General features: G+C 44.5%; 1 protein-coding gene across 2 annotated transcripts in view; it reads right to left on the minus strand.

The window, feature by feature from the left end:
- DLST (dihydrolipoamide S-succinyltransferase) overlaps nt 1-23,343 on the minus strand; it is a 150,592-nt gene that overhangs the window by 125,219 nt on the left and 2,030 nt on the right. The window contains exon 1 of one of the 2 annotated variants that reach the window (XM_085626742.1): nt 4,295-4,449. The exons of the other annotated variant lie outside the window; for it this stretch is intronic. Within the exon in view, the coding sequence (XP_085482868.1) occupies nt 4,295-4,447 (153 nt within the window). The 5' untranslated portion in view covers nt 4,448-4,449. Of the gene's footprint in view, nt 1-4,294; nt 4,450-23,343 lie in introns of those variants that run through there. 2 annotated transcript variants of the gene reach the window in all.

Here is a 23,343-nt window from a genome sequence, read left to right on the forward strand (position 1 = left end):
AGCTGAAACTCTCGTAACTGCGAGACCTATTGCATTGCAAATGCTTGTCCTTGACTTAATGTAGCTTTCGCCCGACTCTGCCATGGACCGGATCAGGAAAAGTGTTGTTGCAATGCCCAGCAGGTTGATGCCCTAGACTGGGACTTTAAAGAAAGCAGAGGTACATCTTCTGGTTTCAGCAGAACATCGAAGCAGTGGCACATCAGGAACGACGAGGGTCATGTGAAAGTGACATCAAGTCCCAAAAGTAGGCTCGGACAAACAGCAGGCCTGCCCTTTAACTACTGCAGAAGAAATGTAGATGTTACATGCAAAGCAAATGAAAACGGCAGGCTGCCACAAAACGGAACTCATAAGTTAAAACAAAAGCAAAATATGTCTTAAGACTCTTCAAGCATTTAAAAAAAAACAGTACTAAAGCTTTGTATTATTTTTATAGGATTAGTAACGCATTTAAAGCAGTTTTTCACCACTCAGATTTGCACATTCTGGTCATTTTGTGTGATGCACCTCGAGCATTGCTTCAACCCTACAAATGCTTCTACTGCATACGTTAAAATAATTACTTATGAGTGACATTATTTTTCTTCAAAATGTGTTCGTGTTTTTGGTTTCTTGGAAGATCATTGTTACCAGGTATATTTCAGTCCCACACTCGTCTGTATTCTAAATTACACTGAAGCTGGACGATTTTTTTTGGTACCTTGTTAATATTAACTCCGTCATCAGTTGCTTGAGAGGTCAATATGTACATTAGGCACCTCTATATATTAAATGAAGTTCTGTTATGATCAGTCCTCAGGGGGGACAGCAGCGAGGCTGAAACCACTCAGTAGAAAGCTGACGTGTGCCCAAATACACAGTTCCAATAAACAGAAGTGGAGACACAAAAGAAAACATAAAAACAGAACATACGTGAATCTGCACACCAATGACAAACTGCAGAGAGGGGTGAGACGAAGAGGGCCAGCAACACGGTGACAGTGATGCACGAGGATAAAAGCAGAATTTAGAAGCATGCACAGTAAGTGAAACGAGCTTTGGCAACGCGGCCGCAAAAGTGAAAGTGATCGCGATTACGGGAGGAAAGACACAACGAAAGTGAAAGTGATCGCGATTACGGGAGGAAAGACACATGGCGCTGCGCGCGTGCACGTTCACGTGCACTGTAGCTTTAGGCCACGGCAGCACTTTAAAAAGCCTGTATACAAAATGTCTCGGCCAGATCAGCGCAAGCGCTGGATCAGACGAGACCTAAAAACGAAACAAACACCACACAGTAGCAAATCCACATGCGAGGGGGCCAGTCGCCAGGGACAGGAACCACTCACCGAAAGGAGGGATTAATGTTAATGTTAGCAACAGAAGGACGGGGTTTTTAGATAAACACACACAGGAACCACGGGGAGGCGAAAGGCAGGATCAATGCCTGTAGAGAAGATACAGCAGGCCTCGCAGACCAGCGCATGCGCGCTGACTCTAGGCTCGACCTAAAACTTATGTCAAGCACTGGCAACAGCTTCCCCTTACGCTAATGGGCAGAGTAGCCCTCTATAAGAAGATTTACCTACTTAAATTCCTTCACGTCCTGCAGAAAACTCCATTTGAGGACCCTGCTTGGTTCTAGGGAAGTGGACGTGGTGACGAGGGCACTCTTTTGGGATGGGGGACCCCCTAGGATAGCACTCTCACCCCTGAATACGAAACCCCGTGATGGGGGTTGGGGGGGGGGGGGGGTTGGAATGGATTGCTCTCCCGCACCTAAAATTATACTACTGAGCATCTAAAATATTGGTGGCTAACGACTGGGTTTACGCAAGCCAATGGAACCCCGCTCTGATGGCACACAAGAGAGCAATGGACCCAGAGGTATATCTGTGCTACCTGTATTGGGGAGATTGGATGAGCGCACACCCGTGCCAGACAGCGACAGCGGTGTGCTTATGGAAATAAGCAACAGTGGCCATGGGTACTGGGAGGAAAGTTAACAATGGAGACACCCCTCTGGGAGACTGAGGTATTGAAAGATCTATGGCACATAGAAGGCTACTGGAGGAGGGACCAGCTGGGTATCTCTAAAATAGTGGACGTCTGGAAGGACGGAGTGGCGATACCATTCTAGGACCTCCACACGCAATATGAGCTGTCAGCTAGCCAGATCTTCAATTACATGCGGATGAGCTATATAATGAGGGCCCATCTCAGCAACCTGGAAGTGATGGAGAACAAAACACTGTTAGAGGTTAAAGTTCTGGGACGTCCCTGCACAAACAGATATATGACACACTGCTTAATTATAGTCTACCCCCCTCACTGCACTTGGGGACAACTGGGAGCGAAATGTAGGGAGATTTGAGGTTGGCCATTGGGCAGAAGCATGTAGCTACCCTAGGTAAGCTGCTATCCGGGCATGCTTTAGGGTTGGCACAATTGAAGGTATTCCACAGGGGGTCCTACACTAGAACACGTTTTTTGACAAAGGGCAGGATAGACAGTGATAGATTTCTCAGAGGTTGCAGACAACAGGGCACACTATCGCACACCTAGTGGGACCGCCCATGAATACAAGGATACTGGGATACGATAAGTAAAACAATATTGAGAGGGCTGGGCCTCACTCTGTTTCTTACTCAGGCCCTGGTAATGCTGGGAATATGGGGCGAGCAGCCACAAGAAAATTACACAGGACTATTTTATAATGTGGCATTGGTAGTGGCTAAGTGGGACATAATCCTCAACTGGGTATTGGCGGCACCTCTAACAGTCAAGGATAGGAGATAGAACTTAGAATGGTGAATGCAACAGCTAAAAATGGTCCGACTGTCACAATGCGTTCCCCAGAAACATGAGAAGGTATGTGGTCCGTGGAAGCACCTTATGGATGAAGCAGAATGATCGGAACTGGATGGCTGGGTCCAGGATTGACACTGGGGGAGGTGGATTGCCTGACTGGGCTCCAGTCTAGTGGGGAGGAGGGGCGAGGAGATACCTCAGGTGGTGCATGATGGGGTAGGGCTCCTTCATTACGTACGGGGTGACTATGTGTGCTTGATGTTTGGATCGGTTTGTGTTCTGGGGACCTAGGGAGGATTGGTGGGGGGGGCGTTGGAGACTACGGTTTCATGTGTATATATAAATATATACCTATACCATATGACCTGGGTTAAAGGAATGTTGACTAAGAGCTGGATAGCCATATTTACACTTAGAACATGGACTTCGGTTCATATTGTAAAGTAGTGAATGATTCTCGTGCAACATGCTTTTTAAAATTGTTTTTTTTTTGTTTACAGGTATGGGACACATACTCTTGATGAAACAGAGGAAGTGTAAAATGCATTTAGTTTTGAAAACACTGTACAGGCAGGATATTGAAAACAAAAAACATAACATTTAAACTGGAGGAAGTGATAATTTTAAACAGTAAAACACCCATGATTAATAATGATTTAAATTACCTTAATCAACTTAATATTTACGGCCAAGTTGTCAGCCGGTGCTTAGAAATATCTGGGACGAGAGTCTGAACCTTTTGATACTGCATCCTATCTTTGTCCATTTACAAACTTTCCCCTTGTAGTTCACCTTTTCCAATGTTCGACTTCAAGCCAGATTGAAGTCAGTCACCAAATTGGTGCGCAATTACAAGATTCAGACGTGACTGCCCGAAATACGGAAGTTCTAAAAGGGACGGACAAAAAAGGCGATGCCAGGTTAAAGGCAATGCCAGGTTAAATAAAGTTGTGCATGTAGGGGTTCTGGAAGAGGGCAGTGCCAAGATGACTCAAAACAAGCCACGCAGTTGCCTTCTGTCACCAGGGAAACTGCCAGTGGACTGGGTCTGGTACAGGAAAATACTGCAGGGATCCAGCACGAAGAACGCCAAGAACATAGAGGGATATAAGAAACTCAACCAGACAACGGACGGACCAGTAAATGCGACAAGACAACCGTCGATAGGACACAGGCACCGAATACTCAACAGCCATAACCCTGTGAAGTTGTTGCAGCATCAGGCAAGTAAGTGATCGATGACCCAAATCTGTGTAGTGGGCTTTAGGCGTAACAAAGGCAGACAGAGGGCCTCAGGGACCTTGAAAGTAGGCGCAAACATGAAGAGTTTTAGGAGCAATTCTTACCCACATCCAACTCTTAAACATCAACCCCCCCCACATAACTAATTCACAAAGGAAATCACATACCCTCAAAAACATGTGCGGTACCTGTGGTGGGAAAAGGAGTTCACCTGTTTCCAAGAGCATGGTAATCATCCTGCTTAACTTGGTACACATACCTGTAGCCAATTAACCCAAGTCTTGCACCCCTGACTTTTATACAGAGGGACACTCCACACTTTTTGAAGAGCTTCAGCCACCCCGGAAAACCAGATGAATCCAGACAATACCACATCAAACAAAGGATCACAAAGGCATCTGTGTGTCAGCATACACTCTGCAAGTAAACCATAACAAATAACAGGCAGTGAACAATAGACACCCAAACCTGCATCGCAGCTTCTTCGCAGTCAAAAGGACTCCACCCACATACTATCTTAGACCAGAAAATCTGGGATGGTGGAAGTAGGAGCACGGAGACAAGCTGAGCATGCTTAGCATTTCTGGCTAAACAGGTTCTTAACAATCACCTTATACAGAGTATAAAAACTATAATTGAAAGAATTAGGTAGTTAGACATAATTAGCTAAGCAGAGCATAAATCCTCTTCGCTAATTATTTCTCTTCATACCCACAGTACTTTTCGTGACAGTAAAAACTCACAGAAGAGATTCTCTTTGCCTGCTGCAACAATTTTCAGAAGTGTGCACTGATCATATCACCACCAGACAGCATACAAGGCCATGGGTATACCAGTACAATACTTAAGAGAAACCGGATGACATATCTTGCCCTCCCCGGTCTAACTTTGCTAAAGCATTAGTGGGCACTAACTGCCGGATGCCATCACATGCCCAGAATATGACTGGGCAACAGCACGCACCTCCAGTCCCCAGAGTGATCTATAACTATGTGTTCAGCTGAAAGATTACCTAAAACACGCTAATCCACAGAGCATACCATGCTCAGGCTCTGACTGTACAAGGGTGCAACAGGGTAACAGGCCTAATACAGCAAACTGCAGTCCAATATTGTACACAACAGTAAGCTTATGCTAAAATACCACAGGGTCCATACCTCCAGAGAATGCACTATACCATTTGCTTGACTACTACAAACATGCTACAAATCACCAGCCCAGAGAGTATACCATGTCAGTGATGGACTGAACTGCAATACTAAGGACATTAATTCAAGGGAGCATACCATGTGCAAGGAGTTGTTTGCAGTACAATATCACATATTACCACCCCCAGAAAGAACAGCATGAACTGTTGACATTACTAGAATACTACAAGTCATCAACCACTAGAAATCATACAATACCACTACTTGCACATAAACCTGCCATGACACTGACCCACAACAAACATAACTGTTCTAATGTCACCATTACACCGGAGGGAAGCTAAAACAGGAGAATTTAAGATCTTGTCCAAGACTCCGACCATGATGATGTGTGCGGTATAAAAACAAGTATGTTGTCCAATCAGTCACAAAACAATACATAACGTTTTCTCATGCTGGTGCCTGGATGTAATACTTGTGTCAACATTATACATTCTAATAATTGTCACTGTTATTTTAGTACAGGTCTCTCATACTGTGCTTACACTGAATATGAGAAGTGTTTTAAGCTAGTATGATAACCATTTGAACTTCAAAATTAGCATATACACATCCAATGAAATTGATTGGACAGGTTCAATATTGTAGCATTTGGAATATATACACATATTGAGTGATTAAAGTGGAAACAAAGTGAATGTTTTAACACGTTTACAGTGAACAAGCTTAGTGTCAATGTGCACCTTGAGAAAGTCTCCAGGGACAAAATGCACTGGCTGGCAAAACTGCTCTAATAATATTTTTAATACATGTTTCTTCAGATGAAAAGCAATTTTAAAGACATAAATAGAACTAACTGCAAGACTTCACCTGGATATCTAAGTGAATGACTGATGATGGCCTGATAAATGGAGTGATATTACACAAGTTGCTGAGTGCACACTAAATTCTACTATAAGTATATACATTCCAACACTTTGTGTGGAAATTTGGGGTTGTATTAGCTGGCTCCAAGTGGTTGCACCTGTTTTTGTGCTACTTACTTTGGTTTGGGTTTAGCGTGAGGCAAGATATAAGAGAACCAGCTACTACGATTAATCGTTTGATAAACCTTTTGTGTACATGATCAGAAAAGATCTCTCAAAAAATTGTTGTTCAAACCTTATTCCCATCACCAAAGTGCCATCAATTGAGTGTTTATGTAAAAGTATTGCCGTTTACAGTGTTCGCTTCAAACAAGCAAAAATGTAAATGAGGTCATCCATGATAGATAATATGGTTCCTCGTTTGCTTCACCCATCATGTAAGTCAGTTTCTAAACCCTCACTGAAGGTGTTGTTGCCCACAGGCAATGTTCATAATCCATTATTCAGTGGTTGTCACAAACTACTTGTAACTAAGTCTATTTTATTCAATGCTGGGGATTTCTGTGTCCCTTGTGGGGAAACAAATTGCTGCGGTTTCATCAAGAATCTGATTCTATCAGGTGCAACTTCCTATTCGGTAGATTAAAATTGGAAAGGGTTACTAATGACTCCATCTAAATTCTGTAAACATGACAGACTCCAGGGGTGGGGAATTAACATTGTCTACCACCTGAAACATGTTGATGTTTGTGACGGGCAAGAAGATCTAATGTCTATTTTGTTTAACGGACAATAGACATTAAAATCACATAAATAATGTATGGGCTGTGGCACTCTGGGGCTCATAGCCAATCGGAAATGCTGTCAGAAAGTTAGAGAAACTTTGGAAGCCTTGGATTGGCTAGAAGCCCATGACTTTGTTCTGGTCAGTGATTGGCTAGGGGAGTCTTAAGACCACGGCCCAGTCAGACGCCAGCGTTTGTGGCTGCCTGTCCATAAGCCACTCCCAGTTGGAGACCTGAATCTGCTGCTCTGAAGGGCGTAGTGCCCCTGCAAACCTGGAGCCAGCCCAGGTTTCACACTCATCTGCTCTCCATGGCACAAACCAGCTGCAGATTGTGCAAGGGTGGATCTCAAGGCAAAAAACACTTTCTCACCTGCCAAGTCCAAGCACTGTGGCTGGGGCAACCATGTGATCTCTCCGCTGCCGGTTACTGCGCGGCTCGATCCCCCTGTACTACCCTGTCCATCTTGGCCTCAGCCTCCTGCTCCATTTGAGGCAGGCCGCTCATCTATGGTGCGCTACAGGTCTAACTAGCGAGTGTGCAAAATCTCCTGTTTTCTATTGCTCCCGGCACCAATACATATACACATCAATATTGCACATAAAATGTTTCCAGCAATAATGCCAGTAAAACCCTAGTAGCAATAATATATATATATTTTTTTAAATCAGACGAAGAAATAGATTGGCTTCGAAAAGGTAAAAAAAAAAAACTTTACTTTTTTACCTTTAATATTGTATACCTTTAACAATAACTTGCAAAATAAGTCATGGTTTACAGAATTACCAGTTTGTTTGCACAGTTCATCATGTGTAAATGCCAAACGTTGTGCAGGGCTCGCAATAGAGGATTACTAAATTAAGTGCTCTAGCTCAACAGGAGGAGAGACAAATCAAAATGTACTAATTCCACTACCGTAAAAATTCCTAGTTGAAGGAAGTTTCTCAACACGGATGCTTCCAACTCATCTAAACTCTCTACTGGAGACAACTGCTTAGATGCATCCTAAAACATAATTAGAATTAGTTTCCCTTGATAAGCTTTATTAGGTGCAAGACCAAAAGAGCCACAAGAGACTTATTGATAACAGGTAGGAATATTGCACATAATTTCCTAATTTCTTTTCATTTTCCCAACCTTACTTTTCAGATTTAATCCATATAAATAACAAGCCTGTTCTTTTCTGCCTACTGCTCCCAAGTATCCAAGACTATCTTAGCTGATTGCCATTGCATTACATAACACAATGACATTGTCTCAATATAGAGCTGTTAAATATTTGGACTCAATACTCTGGTGAAATAACGAAGCCTTAGCGACCTCCCACTCTAGGTTGCATAAAAGCATAGTAATAAAGGAACGAAGTCAGCACACAGCACTGCTGGTCTCCACTGGCACAGCTTATCTTGATGTAGGCTCAATCACAATGCATCATCATATCCCAAGTATCCTGAGGCAGTTGCTAACAATGATCAGGCATTCGAGGAACCCATTCCAGCAATTTTAACTCCATGTAGCTCTAGCAACTTTCTTGAAAGATGCAGAGCAGTCAACAAAGGCAAAAAGCAGAACACAGTTTTCAGGCTGCTTGTTTGTTTAGCCATCAGGCTAGGGGCAGCTGCACCTTTCCCTAAACCTGTCAGAGGGTACAAGACAAATGATTCCCCTGCAGCCCAGCTCAATAGTTATTCCTTGAACGTATTTCAAAATAATTTATAATGCAGATATACACTCAATCTGACAGTAATATTTTCCTTCGTCTGTGGTCATCTGTTGCGGTTTCAGTCTCAGATTGAACACTATATGTCCAACTAAAGTGGCACTACACTCGTGGCACCCCATGATTTGCCTGACATCTGACACTAAGTGGACATAGCATGCCATATTGTGTTCCTGCTGTTTCACCAATGGTCCTTTGATAAACTTTGTCCAGGTTAAAAAAAAAACGCTCTAGGGTGTTTAATTTGCAGCACACTTGTAACAATATTATTTAAACATAGGTGGGGTGTAATTTGATTTTTAGTATTCAATATATTATTCGAAGAACCCCCTTTCCTTCCATCCATTATCTTTCTTTTCGCCTTTCTTTCTTTTATTTGCCATCTTGCCACTCTTTACTTCCTTATTTGCCCTTTCCTTTTTTCTCTCTGCTTTTTTCCCCCCTCTTTTCCTTTCACATCATTTCCTTTTTTTATGCCTTCTTACCTTACTTTTTAGGGGTTTTTTTGCTTTTATTTTTTCTTTCCTTCCCTGCAGTTTTATTGTTTGCCTTCTTTACATTTTTCCATTTTCTTTTTCATTTTTTTTGCCTTCTCTTCTACTTTGTTTTTACCTCTAATTTTTTTAACTATTTTTCTTCCCTTCCTTATTTGCCTTTCTTTTTTGCCTTACTTCCATTCTATTCCCTTCTTTGTTTCACCTTTCATTATTTAATTTTATACAATTTTATTAAGCAATTACACATAATTTCTATTTATTTTTTTATATAAGGTAACATGGATGGTAGATTTGAATCACCTTTCTGTAAGCTTGTACTTTTCATAAAGCTCAAACCCTTTTCTTAGTGTAAATCTTTTCTTGGCTTCTAGATCTAGAGTGCAGCCTGTGTAGCACTGGACTTCAGCAAGTTCACAACTTGGCATGAAAAAGAATCACCATGAACTGAAGTAGCAGAGATTACATGCAGCAGGCAGCCTCAAACCTTGTTTTTAAAGAGTTTGAAAAACTGTAGGAGGAAAACTGTATCGAGACTTAATCCAGTCTCCTATGTGAAAAGCTTGTTGCCATAGTAGCTCAACATTTCTGGACTGCTAGTTTAAAACTGATCAAGTATTCACTTAGTCTCAGACTTGATCAGTTTGCCCTGTTGATCAGCAAATATGTCTCAGCGAAGTCTTTCCAACATTGGATTAAAATAAAAAGTACAGACACTGATAAAGAAATGCCAGGAGAAGGAAACCACAGAACTAACTGAGGTTGGGCTTTATACTACCCCACATAATCCTAACATAACCAAGAATAAAAAGTATGATGCTGAAAACAGAAAGGTTTTTCAGTCTCACTGTGTGGAATCCTGGCCATGGCTACCCCTGAAGGACGGTCAGGAGGGAGATGGACCAAAGTTGTACTGCACTATTTGTCACACATATCCTACTGTAGCAGCCAGCTATTTGATTTCAAATAGAAATGCATTCTGAAGCAGATGTAAACAGTTGCGCATTGAAACAATCAGAGCTCATGAAACTATTAAGGCACACATGGCGTGTTTAATGGTACCGCCAGGAAATTAAATAAACAGCCCTGCAGTATTAGACTCTAACAGCAAGTACCTCACATTTTAGAGTCCCTACAGAGCAGCCCCTCGGCATGCAAGCAATACAGAAACTGAAGGACAGAGAAAGAAAGAAACTGACCATCTTGTTTAACAAAGCTTACCCATATACAAAACAATGTAAGCCACTCTCAGACATGGAAACTCTATATAGGGCTAGGAAGAAAGCAGGTGTAGATACAGGAGAAACTTACACACACCGCGAAAAAGCCTCAGAGTTCATAAGATGCTAGGCAGATATACTTCAACAGGACGTTATAAAATAGTTTCAAATTCTCACTTCATCTGCATTATTGCTGATAGAGGCACAGATAGTGCCATCATTGAACAAGAAACTGCTGGTGAGAGTAGTAAACTGTGGGAAACTCTTCACTCTATGTGCAGATCGTATTTCACTCGAACATGCACATGTTGAAGGTTTTCTGGAGGGTATAGTTAAAGGAATCAAAAGGTCATCTTTGGATTTAGTAGGTCTGAGGTCTACATAACATCCAGGTCCATCACTAACAGCAATCAATGTTGATGGTGCTGCATTTATGATGGGATCTAAGGGAGTGCAGCACTTATAAAGAAAGACATTCCCTTTCTTCTGCCATTCAATTGTGTAGCTCACAAGCTTCAGCTTGGGATTCTAGACTCTGTAATATCCAATCCCTCTATTTGTTAGTTTGAACATATTTTTAAATGAATTTTCAAATTTTACTGGGATAGTCCTAAGAGGCGAAGAGACACCAAAGAAATTGAAAAAATAACTGATGAAAACTTTGCACATTTCACGGATATTAAAAAAGGTTAGAGAGGTATCCAGCAAAATCAAGTCCTTGGCAGGCATTTGGCAAAACCAGGACCTTGGCAGCCATTCATCAAAACCTGCAGACAGTGTTTCTACACCTGGGACAGGTTGCAGCTGGGAGTACCTCATAATTTTATCTAGTTTTACATTTATAAACACCTTTACAGTCAGATGTTCTGAAGCCAGTGGCTCAGCTTTCAAAATTCTTTCAGTCTAATGAATTGCTTTTATAGCATTTTCAAACTGCTGTAGAGAGAGGTGTGCAGTAACCCTAGTAGGCCTTAGGAGTGGGCTGGGTGAATATATGCAGCAGTTTAAAACAAATCTGTACCACCCCCAAGAAAATAAGTGTGGAAACATTTCTACTGATGGCTGAGAAATAAAGTTATCAGGACAATGCCCACCAGCAAGCAACAATCCAAAGTGACACAGAGAACATGGACAACATGGTTAAGTATATTGATGAGAGGCTTGCAAATTTTAAATTGCATGAGAGTTCAAGGATTTCAGGCATTTGATTATACATTGTGGACTGAAAGTAGAGAGGAACTCTAAAAATATGGGGTCTCTGATATTGAGGCAACTGCACAACACGTTGAAGGTACTTTTCACCACAGATGAGAGGTTGGCAATTGTAGAGGGGTTTTGTGGACTTAAAACACACATGAAAAGCTTTCAGATCAAGGGCATTCCTGTACTGCCTGCATACTCCTCGTTGCTAGCAACACAACCTTTAAAGTGGACTAATATATTAAATCTTGTGGAGATGATGTGCACATTCATTGCATCTACAGTAGAAGCTGAACGTGGGTTTTCTGCAACGAATATCATTAAGAACCCACTTATAACAGTCAAATCAAGATGTTCTCCAAGACCTAATGCTTCTTAATATAGAAAAACCCAACTTTGAGGAATATGACCCCAGCAGATATATTGATCTTTGGCTAATTAAAGGAGGCACAATGCATGTGTGAGGACATAAGAGGTCACATCTATCATAACTACTGAAGAATTGTCAGAGGCGTGGCCAAGCATCATGGCCGAAAGGACGTGAGCTCTTCCGCTCCCAGCCAGCCTGCCGTAAAATCCTACATATATCCTGGAATCCGGAACCCACTGCAGTCCCTGATTGCCGCATTGTGATCGGCGGCTGATAGTGCATAACAGGGTACGACCCTCGGCCGACAGGGCACCGTCACCACGGGACAAGCGCGGGGCCTGCTTAGGCCCAGGAGCTTGACCGGGCTTGCTTCACAGCTGAGGTCAAGGGAGGAGCTGCTGCGGCCCACGCTTCAAGGAGAGATCCGGTGTTGGAGCCTGCAGGGACGGGGCTTCGTTGGCCAGACGCTTTGGGCCGTCCTCTCCCCCCTGACAGCCAGTGGGGTCTGGCGGGCACCCGGACAGATTGGAAGCCTTGCAGCCTTTGGCCTCCGGCTGCTGATTTGAGCTGTGTGGCAGATGCTGCGGAAGAGGCTCTGCCCGACTGTGACGAGGTGCAGCCGGCCGCACCAATGGAGGGCTGTCGGCACTTTTCAGCCAGACCTGGCAACGGGCCTGTACAGCTGGGTTGGCCCGTGTGGAACTGGAGCGGTGTTTTCCGGGCGACCCACCCGCTTGCTTGGTCGGACAGCTTTCATGGGCCTGTAGACTTGTCTGGCCTGAACCTGGAGTTTCTAGAGGCGGTTGGGTGCCTCTGCTAAGTCAGGGCTTGTGTACCCCAGTGAATCAGCCAATTAGAGGGGCACCTGGCTGCTGATGCCATCCAGGCTGTGTTGGGGGCCGGTTGCTGGCTGACTACTCGTGTGTCTGTGGGACCCTACTAGATCCGGGCTATGGAGAGGAGGTCCCAACTTAATGTGTTTTGAGGATAAGCCTGCTTCTGGGACCCGCTGGCGTGGACGTGTCACTATGAGCACTCAGTGGTCACTGGTGCAAGGGTGAGGCTGGCCCAGACAGTAATGCCACTTTCTGCTGTGACTGCTGTGGGGGGCTGAGATGACTGTCCCCCTTTTGACCATGGAGCGGATGTGGACTGTGGTGGATGGGCTCGATGAGAGGCGTGCTACGTGGTGCATGGGAGCTCTCCCATAAAGGTAGGACGACTCGTGGCAGCTTGCCCCCTCCCCCTTCAGCCTGGGGTGCGGGTGATGAGGCTGCAAATCGTGGAGCTGCTGGGGTGCTGGACCGGTGCCCCTTGACTTCTTGGCCTGGATGAGGCGGGTGTGGAACTGGCCCACCACACGCAGGAGATCGGTTCCAATCCTGCCCCAGCAGAAATGTAGGTCCCTGCTTTGGAACATCGGCCCTAAACAGTTGGGTGATGTGGGGAAGCTGTTTCCAGGCTACTTGCGAAGCCGCACTGCGAGTGTGTTCGCTGTGTGCTGTGGGAGCACTCTCCTTGACCTGCATTGGGGGAGCGACACAGGGAGCACTCACAGTTGGATGCGTGGCTACAACCAACGACAAGACCTGGTCTGCACATTTGGGTTGAGACCGGAACCGGGGCAGCACAAGTAGGAGCGCTCCAGCTCACGGGGACGCAGGTTGACTGCACGCGAACTGGCATGGGGCGACAGCCCATCCAATTCTGACATAAAGTTGTAGATAAAGTCACAGCCCTAGAGGAGGTTGCATCAGGCTTGAAGGGTGAGGTCTCTGCCTTGGAAAAAAATACAACACAGTTATCCTCCACAACCCAAACTCTGGAGCGCCGTGCCAAGGATGCTGAGGGGCACAGCATCATTCATCTGTGTACTGGGCTTCCCGGAAAGGGCAGAGGGCAGGTCAGCAGAGCGTTTCCTGGAACAGTGGATCAAAACCCAGTTGTGTCCCTCTGGCCTGTCTGACATGTTCACCATTGAGAGCGCCCACAGAGCCCTGGTCCCCCCGCCACCCCCGGGGGCCCCCTGCGTGCCCCCCCCGCGGGTGTTCATTGCCAAAATCCTAAATTACAGAGACAGTGACTGCATCCTCAGGGCCGCTAGAGAGAAACAAGATATCCAGTTTGAAAGCAGCAAGATCACTACATATCCAGATTACACCAAATCAGTCCAGGAACAGAGGAAATCTTTTTTAGGAGTGAAAAGGAACTTAAGGGACTTGGGCCTACAGGGCATGCTATTATACCCAGCGTAACTGAAGGTTCTGGTGAAGGGCAAGGCCCACTTCTTCGAGAGTCCTGAGGAGGTCTGTGAGTGGTTGGAGATCAGGGGGAGGCCTTGCCATGGCGAGAATCTCAGTCGCGGCCTGAGCGATGGGGGTCCCGGCCAATATGTGGGCCTCCACCAGGAGCTATGGAACACTTCAACTGAACTGCGAAATCCTGCCTGCTTTAGAAATGGGGGGAAAGAGGCAGCTGCCTCGGAATCTGCTGTTTAGTCTTCATGGCCGGAGGCGTCCGTGGACATGGTACCGGAGACCCTGCTCGAACAGGAGGGCGAGCCCTCAGATGAACAGTAAAGATCAAAACTCGACACCTGAACTGGTTCCGGACTGTGTTGGGTGCCGAACCTGTGGATTGTATGTACACTATGCATACATCCCCCTCCCAACTCTCTCCATTACTATTTGAGTTGGCAATAGAGCCATTGGCTATATGGATGCACAGGGACATGAGTCACTGGGGTATAGGCAAGTCCCCTCATATCATATCTTTATATGCCGATGATGCCCTATTCTATGTCTCTGCTCCACAGGAGTCGGTCCCAAAGCTCCTAAAGGTGTTGGATGAGTTTGGCAGTTGCTCGCATTTCCGGCTCAACAAAGCAACATCATTGATATTCCCTCTCGCTTGTTTGGCAAGTGATACCATGGATTCTCTCCTCGACGTGGGCTTGCGCTGGGAGACGGAGTACTTTAGGTAATTAGGTGTGCAGGTGGCCATCGCAAACCCTCAGATATTGCAGCACAACGCTAACAAGCGGATAGGTACCTTAAAGGGGTGTGTGGGCTTCTGGAATGCACTTCCGCTCTCCCCAATGGGTAGATTGTCAATAGCCAAGATGGTGGTGTTGCCTCGTCTCTACATGTGTCCCATCCCTAGGCAACTTAGGGCGTCGGATTCTATCCTGATAGCCAAGTACAGGGCAGGCCGTCGTAGTAGAGTGGGGCACGCCACTCTCAACCGCACGTATGAGTATGGTGGACTCGAGCCACCATGAATGGAGCTGTATTATTATGCCGCCCAACTACAACATGCAGCAAGATGGTTCACTGAGGAGGATAATTGGGAAAAAAGTGCCACAGGATAGAGTACAGATTGCAGACTTGCTGTCCCTTCTTTTACAGGGCTCTAGCAGTCCAGGCCCGGTGCCATACGTGGTCCGACAGACTGCCCACGTGAGGAAATTGTTTGTAGTGCGAATTTTGAAACGTGCCCCATTTCATCGTGAGCGGTCGGTGTGGGCTATTGCACTGGTTAGGAGTGTGATGTCGAACATGTCATTTAGGGCGTGGCGGGAGAGGGCTGGGGCGTGCGCGCATACCTGTATCCGAGCAAAAGCTTTATTACATTTGAACAAGCATGCAATGCATTTGATTTGGGGGAGGGAAAATACATCCAATATGCCGCTTTAGTTAATATAGTCAAAGAAATATGGCCCATGTACTCAGCAATCTCACAGCTCACACAGACACTGGACATCATACTCATCTGTGGCGTGGGCAAACGTGTGGGGTCATTACTATATAGGGCCACGAGGGAAGACACCGGGGCCCCTCCCACCAGAGCGGTTACCACCTGGAATGCATTTCTAGGGGTGCTATAGGAGGATAAGGACTGGAGGGTGGTTGGTCTACTCACACACACTGTCTCCTGCAATACCGTTTTTGAATAATTCACTATAATTATATGCACGGCACCTAGATGACCCCGGACAGGCTACATCGCATGGCCCCTGACAGATCCAACTCCTGTCCTGGGTGCCACAAGAAGGGCACCAATTTATGCACCTGGCGTGGGAATGCCCTTAAGTCAGTAGCTTCTGGTCTGAGGTGGTTGAGCGGATTGGGGGGGGGGACCAAGAATGGGTGAGTACAACTGACACCCACACATTGCCTGCTGGGCTTAATTTGGAAGCCCAGGAAGCCACACAAAATAGCACTCAGACTCCAGCAGTTGCTTTTAGTCTTAGCTAGGCGTAGAATAGCTATTGTGTGGATGGGGGTGCGTCCAACTGAGGTCTCAGCTTGGATTTGTGATGTGCGCAAATGAACATTAGCTGAGGAGGTACATAGGAAGAACAGTCTCACAGAGGACAAACTAGAGGACGACTTAAGACTCTGGAGGGAACTACGTCATGATTTACTCTCCAATGGACTGCAAACTGGATCCCAGAGCACACTATCGGGAGACAGCCAGGCTGGATCTAAAACAGATGAAGGGGATTAATAGTGTATTATGCTTGTTAAATGTCTGTCATTGAAGGGGTCGCGGTTGTACTGTTACCTCGCACCGCACTATAATGCTTTATCATCATAGGTTTTATCTTCACTGACAATGATTGCACACCTGATTTGTGCTTTTGTAAAACGTTTAAATAAAGTTTTTTTTTTTTAAACAATTGAAGAATTTTCAATAGGAGTCATAGTGCAGCCTGCCATGCAAGATCATTTATTGTTGTATTCCTATACAATTTCTATACTTTTGGATAATAGAGAGAATATCGATTTTCAAGTTTTTCTTTAGCTGTATTCCAAATCATTGAATCGTTTATTGATTTTAGTAAAAAAAAATAAAAGGTGTAATAAATGCTTCTCTGTCATCCCTTATAATTGATGTGGGGACTAGGGGGGACATGTGGATTTTACTGGACATGTAGTTCTCGGTAGGATGTTGTTTATTGGCCAACTACATTTAAAAAAGTCTACACCCCTGGACACAATTACATTTCATACCAGTCTGTGGCTTCTTCTTATGTTTCGGTATTCATTTAACAATATACATATAAATATACAAGTGGAGTAGGTGGTACTATTACAGATGTGGAGTAGCAGTCACCACTGGAGATTTCTGTGCAGAGATGAACCAGTGAAAAAAACAATTTTATTACTTTCCATTAGACATGTTTTAGGAAATAATTTTTTCAGGGCCTTAGTCTTGTCTCAACCAATCAGGTTTTGAAGCTTTGCATTCAAGATGTCTGGTCTGCAGCTCAGCAAGTTAGCTGCCCAGACACCATCTGATATGCTCTCAGAAAGTGATGTTTAGGACCTCTGTTTCGCTGTTTACAGCTGGGGAGTAAAAGTGAGGTTGAGAATGGTCATTTAGGAGGATTTTGATTTTCTGTTCCAGGTCCCAGTTGGGCGAGTTGTAAGTCTCGAGGCCACTAACAAACTTTGAAAAATTACTAAAAGATGAAAGCCACGACAAGCATGTGACATCAGGTGCTTGCAAACTACCCAAATTGACTGTTGGCCAGAGACAATGGGAAGGGAATCTCGAAGATTTTACGAAAATGCCCAAATGTCCTTTTTCAATGTCAAAGGAAGGGAAGCAGAGTATAAACTCCTCACATACTGGTACCATACTCCAGATAAAATTTCAGCCTGGGACAAAACAAAAGCGAGCACCTGTAGAGGAGGTTTGGGGGTCACTGGTACCTCATACAGTTATTCTAGCAGAGCCTCAAACTATACATGTTTGGGGTGGGGTGGGGTGGGGGGGGGGGAGGGGAGATGTGACAATGTTTCAAGTGCAGATCCCAAGAGACCCGGGAATGGCTTTGCTAAGAACGTCATTCCCAGTGGAACAATCACACAAGTCCCAAAAGTGCAAAACGCTGATATTTGCCATTGTCTCGGCACTCCAAACTATTCTAATGTTACGGGGGAAGGTGCAACATGCAAATTAAATAATATTTTTTATGTAGATAGCTCAGTGGTTTACTGTTGTCGTCACATAGTTCCTTTTGTTACTTACAGTTCTTTTTCCACAAACTTTCATTATTCTAAGGTTGCTAATTAGGGTTCATTAGGATAATTATGAATACCTATTAGTGAAATCAACCCCAACTATTAGGATATGTTTTAAATCCTGAGTTTGTATGTCTCCAGACCAGGCACTCCTAACATATAATGCCTACCAGTATGGGTGACGTACGGCTCCCACACCTTGCAGCCCTCATTGTCTTAAGTAGCAAAGCCTATATTGTGGCTTACACACTCATATGCGTCATTGTCTCTGATATGTGTGCGATGTAATGCACTTCAACACCCTGCCTTATATACTTGGGCTGAGTAACGCTATAAAAGAAATTATACATGAGAAAGTAGGTGGTATTTTGGTGGGGTGTGTGGCATCAAAGTTTGTCAAGCCGGCTGCCACCAGCGCTAAAGCTAGCCCTGTCAAGGGCGTAGCTAGAGGTGGGTGAGCCGATGATAGCTCTGGGCATAGGTTGCACCTCATGTTTACCAATTTAACACCGAAATATAGCAATAATCAAAAGAAAGCTCACCAGTCAACCTTTGAAAAGGGCCTTCCACTGTGTGGCAACACGTGTCATGCGGTTTTAGTAACTTTTGAACCGTTTGAGCAGGAAGCAACTATTTTCGCTAAAGTCTGCAATTTGTGCAGCAGATGATGAATTATGTGCAAAATGCAGCAAATCCATAATGCGAAAAATGCTGCAGCCACACAATCACATAATTCCAGTGGCACGGACTATAATGTTGCTTTCCATAATACTCTAGACACACACTGAGTTCACATGACAACTGTCTTGCCTCTTAGTTCTCTAAAGGCACGGTCGCCATAGTGGGGACGAGGGGCAGGAGTGGCCCAAAGTTCATGTTTAAAAATTATCACTTTTAATAAGTACTTCTCAGTGCAGTGCTATAATGTGACATTCATGTGAAAGCTGCCACATGTTAAAGATATGTTTTGAGTTATGAAGAGACTTTATCATATTTTATGTGATGTTTGTTTACATAAACAGAAGAGTGAAACCAACTATATGAAGAGCTAGCAAGAGGAGTCATTCTTGTTATTAGAAGAACCCTCATTCACCAACCTAGTTCGTGACATGCTTAATCATAGGGTTCACACCAGAGAGGCCGAGTGTCTCTCCGGTGTGCTGCGACGCCTGATTACAGCGGAGCAGATTTTTTGGGGATTTTTTGTGTAGGTGCAAAAAGTGAAGGTGCAAATATTAGAATTGCCTTTACTAATCAAAGTATTTATTGGTGAGTAGTAAGGCAAGGTTGTTAACAACAATTTAGGTGAGGTGGATGTAGTACTGGGTAGATTGGCCGGTCACATCCCAATGTGGCGATCAGATGTGGTCTACATGTTTCAGCCTCATAATGCCTATAGCGAGGACCAAATGCCATGGTGGTATGCTCACGCTAAGGTGCACCCTAACCTGTGGCATCCCCTCAAAAAAAATGTGTAAACTTACGGTTACCGTGGCACCTTCAGAATTCCTGAAAGCGACGTGACTATAAGGTGTAGGAAACCCTTACACCATGGGTCCTGGCGGGGGGCGGTGGCTTGTAGTCACACGTACACCAAAGCCAGATACCCGTGTGGCACCTGGATCTTCCCATCAGCAGGGGTCCTGCAAGGGGGACTAATAGCCACCGCCCCCGCCAAGACCCATCGTGTAAGGGTTTCCTACACCTTATAGTCACGTCACTTTCAGGAATTCTGAAGGCGCCACAGTCACCGTAAGTCACACGTTTTTTAGGTCTCGCCTGACCCAGCGCATGCGCTGAGCTGGTGAGACTTTTTGTGAGGGCTCAAAAAAGTGCTATCCTGTAGCCTACAGCTACAGTGCATGTGCGCCTCACTTTTGATGTTTTCCGTGAGCCAGGTTTTTTTTTTCCTGTTTATTACTTCTATGTAGTAATGGTGGCACACGTGCGCCGCCATTACTACATAGCAGTAATAAACAGAAACAAGCATTGGCATAGCCAACAGGTCTTGCTTTTGGAACCTTATAAGTATTTAGTTATGCAACTGTTGCATGGCTAAACACTTATAAGGTCCCAAAAGCGAGACCTATTGGCTATGCCAATGCTTATTTTTGGGATGCCACAGGTTATGGTTCACCTTAGCGTGTGCATACTGCCGTAGCATTTTGTCCTGAAGAAAGCCTTGCAATGGGCATTATGAGGCTGAAACATATAGACCACACCCGATCGCCACATTGGGATAAGACCGGACAATCTACCCAGGCCTACATCCACCTCACCTAAATTTTTTTATTTTACAGAGTTTTATATAGCGCAAACTTGACCCTAATTGGTATCAGAGCACTTTACATAGCACAGTTGCATTACACGAGGACACATTCATTTTTGTTAGGCACGGGGCGATTAAGTGATTTTCACAGAATCTCAGGATGCTCAGCGTCATTGCCGAGACGCGAACCCAGTTCCCCAGATTCGAGGTCGACCGCCCTAGCCGTTAGGCCAACTCCTCTAGGTTCAAACTGACACCGTATTACATACTGCACCAATCATATCTGACACCTATAGCCTGCCTGAGATGACCAGCCTCTCAAAACTATTTTATTTGGATAAACACTATGATTGTTCGTAGCCCCAAAACATGTTCGTAGAGATTTAAGGATGAGAACTAGGAGGGAACAAAAAGTCAAGTAAGTTTACCAACTTTGCGGTACACTCCTTGCCAAAAGACTGTTTGCTATGTCATGAAGGAGGGTCAAATCAATGTGGACGGCTCACTGGATAAAGGAACTCTTAAGGCGGGCGGAAGTTGAAATGACAGCTTTAAGCCAACAAAGTGAAGATGGCAGAGAATTACACCTAACGGAATGGGACGGGTCTCTTAAAAAATTATCTGACAAGGATTACAAGAGACCCCCCCATGAAATACATACGTTAAACAAACCCAATACTGAGAAGCTGGACATTCATACACAGAGGGCACCACCCCCATCAAATACTTGTTGAATACAGGTACGGTTGTCAATAAACTGATGTTATATAAAAAGGTCATAAGACAAAATAATAATGTCACTAATATTGGTTGAGAGGTATGTACGCGAAAATCATCAAAGATGTCTAACCATAAATTTCTGAATAAGACAAAATGCAATACAAGTTTTTTTTTCTGTTCCTTACAGGTATTTTGCTAATGGAAGTTCCAGAATATTTTGGTGAGCTCAATATGCTGCTTTCTTCCCTGCTTGGCAGCCCAATAACATTTGCTTCTTTTGTAGAGGCCTTATCATGTAGTTCCCACTAATCCGTTGGATCTGCGTGTTTGTTGGACAACATAAACATTGGGTGAGGTGCCTACACTGATTCCAAGCGCCCACACAGGATATGTTGGCCTAGAGACCAGCTAGTTCACAGTGCCACCATAAACCCTCCACTAACCTTACCAGAGAGCGAATGGTTTCCGGCAACTACTTCACATGACAACCCTGACCCCTCAGTAATCATGGCAACAGATCAGATCCTTTCGCTCAGTCACTCGTGCTTACATGTGCTCAGACAAATATGCATAGAATACACAGTGGTACGTTTTCAATCTATTTATTGAACCAACGTTATTCTTGTATAAAATACATGTGCTACGATATTCAGTAGGCAGATGAAAGTGATTACAAACACCAAAAGAGTGAATAGTAGATATAGTTCTAACACGGTGCTAAAACAGTGTAAGTATGCAGGCATATATACACAAAGTAGTAATCTGGCGTATTCCTACTATGCGAACCCTACTCTGCGTGTACCTAGATTGTGCGTAGGTGTTTAGCCAAGAATCGTGTCCCCACCCCCCGTCACCCCCAAGGCACGATCCAACTCCATTACCTAGCAGGAGAGAATGTAGGAGCCCGTCTTGGTCATAAACTAGACATTCTCACGGAGATGATGGACCACTGGTGAAGTCTTAGCATGCAGGGACCCTCTGTGTCAGCTGAAGTGCCTCCTCTGCTAATCTTTTGGGATGCTCATTATTTATATTAGAAAGCATCCTTGTAATGTGCGTATAGATTAGCGATGTTATGGATATGTAGATAGCCCAGTCGCCCCGTGGATGAAGATAGAATGACATTTGTATATTGTGCGTAAAAAGGCCTTGTACATGGTGTTCAAGGCATCGTGATAATGTTATGCGAAACAGAAGTGGTTTCAGGGAAATGAATCCAACATGGTCACGCACGCGAATATGTGCAAACAGTCACAGCAGAAATGTTATTGTGCAAAATTCGAACAATGTAAGAAAATGTGCAGCTTTGTTACTCGGGCCTAACCTGTGCACCTAACAGCCTGATCCAACTGCACTATCCCCATCAACCATTCTTCCCCTTAAAGATACTGTTACCAGTATATAGAAAGGAGTTGAGCGCCAATAATCACTGTGCAACATTTTTAGAGCCTATGCTACTTTTTTGTACAAAACGAACATTCTTCCTTTACAAAGCAGTGTAATGAGCACCCCTCCCCCCAGCACAATTCCTGGATATTTGCTAGGCATCCCAAAAGAGCACCAGCAGTGGCTAGATGTCTTTCAGTGGTTGACTGAGGCTTTTCTCCTAAGTGCCAAGTCATTCCGACCCCCATCCCTCTACCTGGAAGGATGCTGAGCTTAGAAATTCCGCCAATACTCTTGCAACAAATGTTCTCCCCATGAAGGAGACCCCTGGCATTGATGAGAGGACCAAGGACGTGGATTTCCTGAATGAATCTGACAAGTAAAGCGGTTCCAGCAGACTGAAATCTGCTACTGATTGCAAAACTTTTTGGGAGCAAAGTATTATTGTTTTTAACAACCTTGCCTTACTACTCCACCAATAAATACTTTGCATTAGTAAAGGCAATTTTAATATTTGCACCTTCACTTTTTGCACCTACACAAAAAAAATTATCAAAAAACCCTGCTTCGTTGTAATCAGGTGTCGCAGCACACCGGGGAGGCACTCGGCCTCTCTGGTGGGAACCCTATGATTAAGCATGTCACCAACTAGGTTGGTGAGTGAGGGTTCTTCTAATAACAAGAGTGACTCCTCTTGCTAGCTCTTCATATAGTTGGTTTCACTCTTCTGTTGTTGATTTGCTATTTCATTAGGGGGACCAAGAGCGGTTCCATTTTCCCTCTCTCTTTGTTTAAAGATGTTTGTTTACATGGCAAACATTTCCAGAGCTCGGTGGGTGCACAGGTTTTAAGAGTAAAGCCAGACCCTTGGCCCAGCTCACCCACCTCTAGGTGTAGCCATCCTTCCTGCAGCCTGTGCAGTGCACCAGGCCCTGAGGCTTAAGCACTTTAAAAGCTAATTGTGTGACAAATTGGTAGGAAGGCATAGCCTATGAAGAGAGGGATTTCAGTTTATTGTAATCCTTGTTTCTGTAACGTTTTTATTTCACCTTTTCCGAGTTAATTAAGAACGAAGTATGCAATTAGAACCACATAAAA

The sequence above is a fragment of the Triturus cristatus genome, chromosome 9, assembly GCF_964204655.1.
Source record: "Triturus cristatus chromosome 9, aTriCri1.1, whole genome shotgun sequence".
Classification (NCBI taxonomy): Eukaryota; Metazoa; Chordata; class Amphibia; order Caudata; family Salamandridae; genus Triturus; species Triturus cristatus.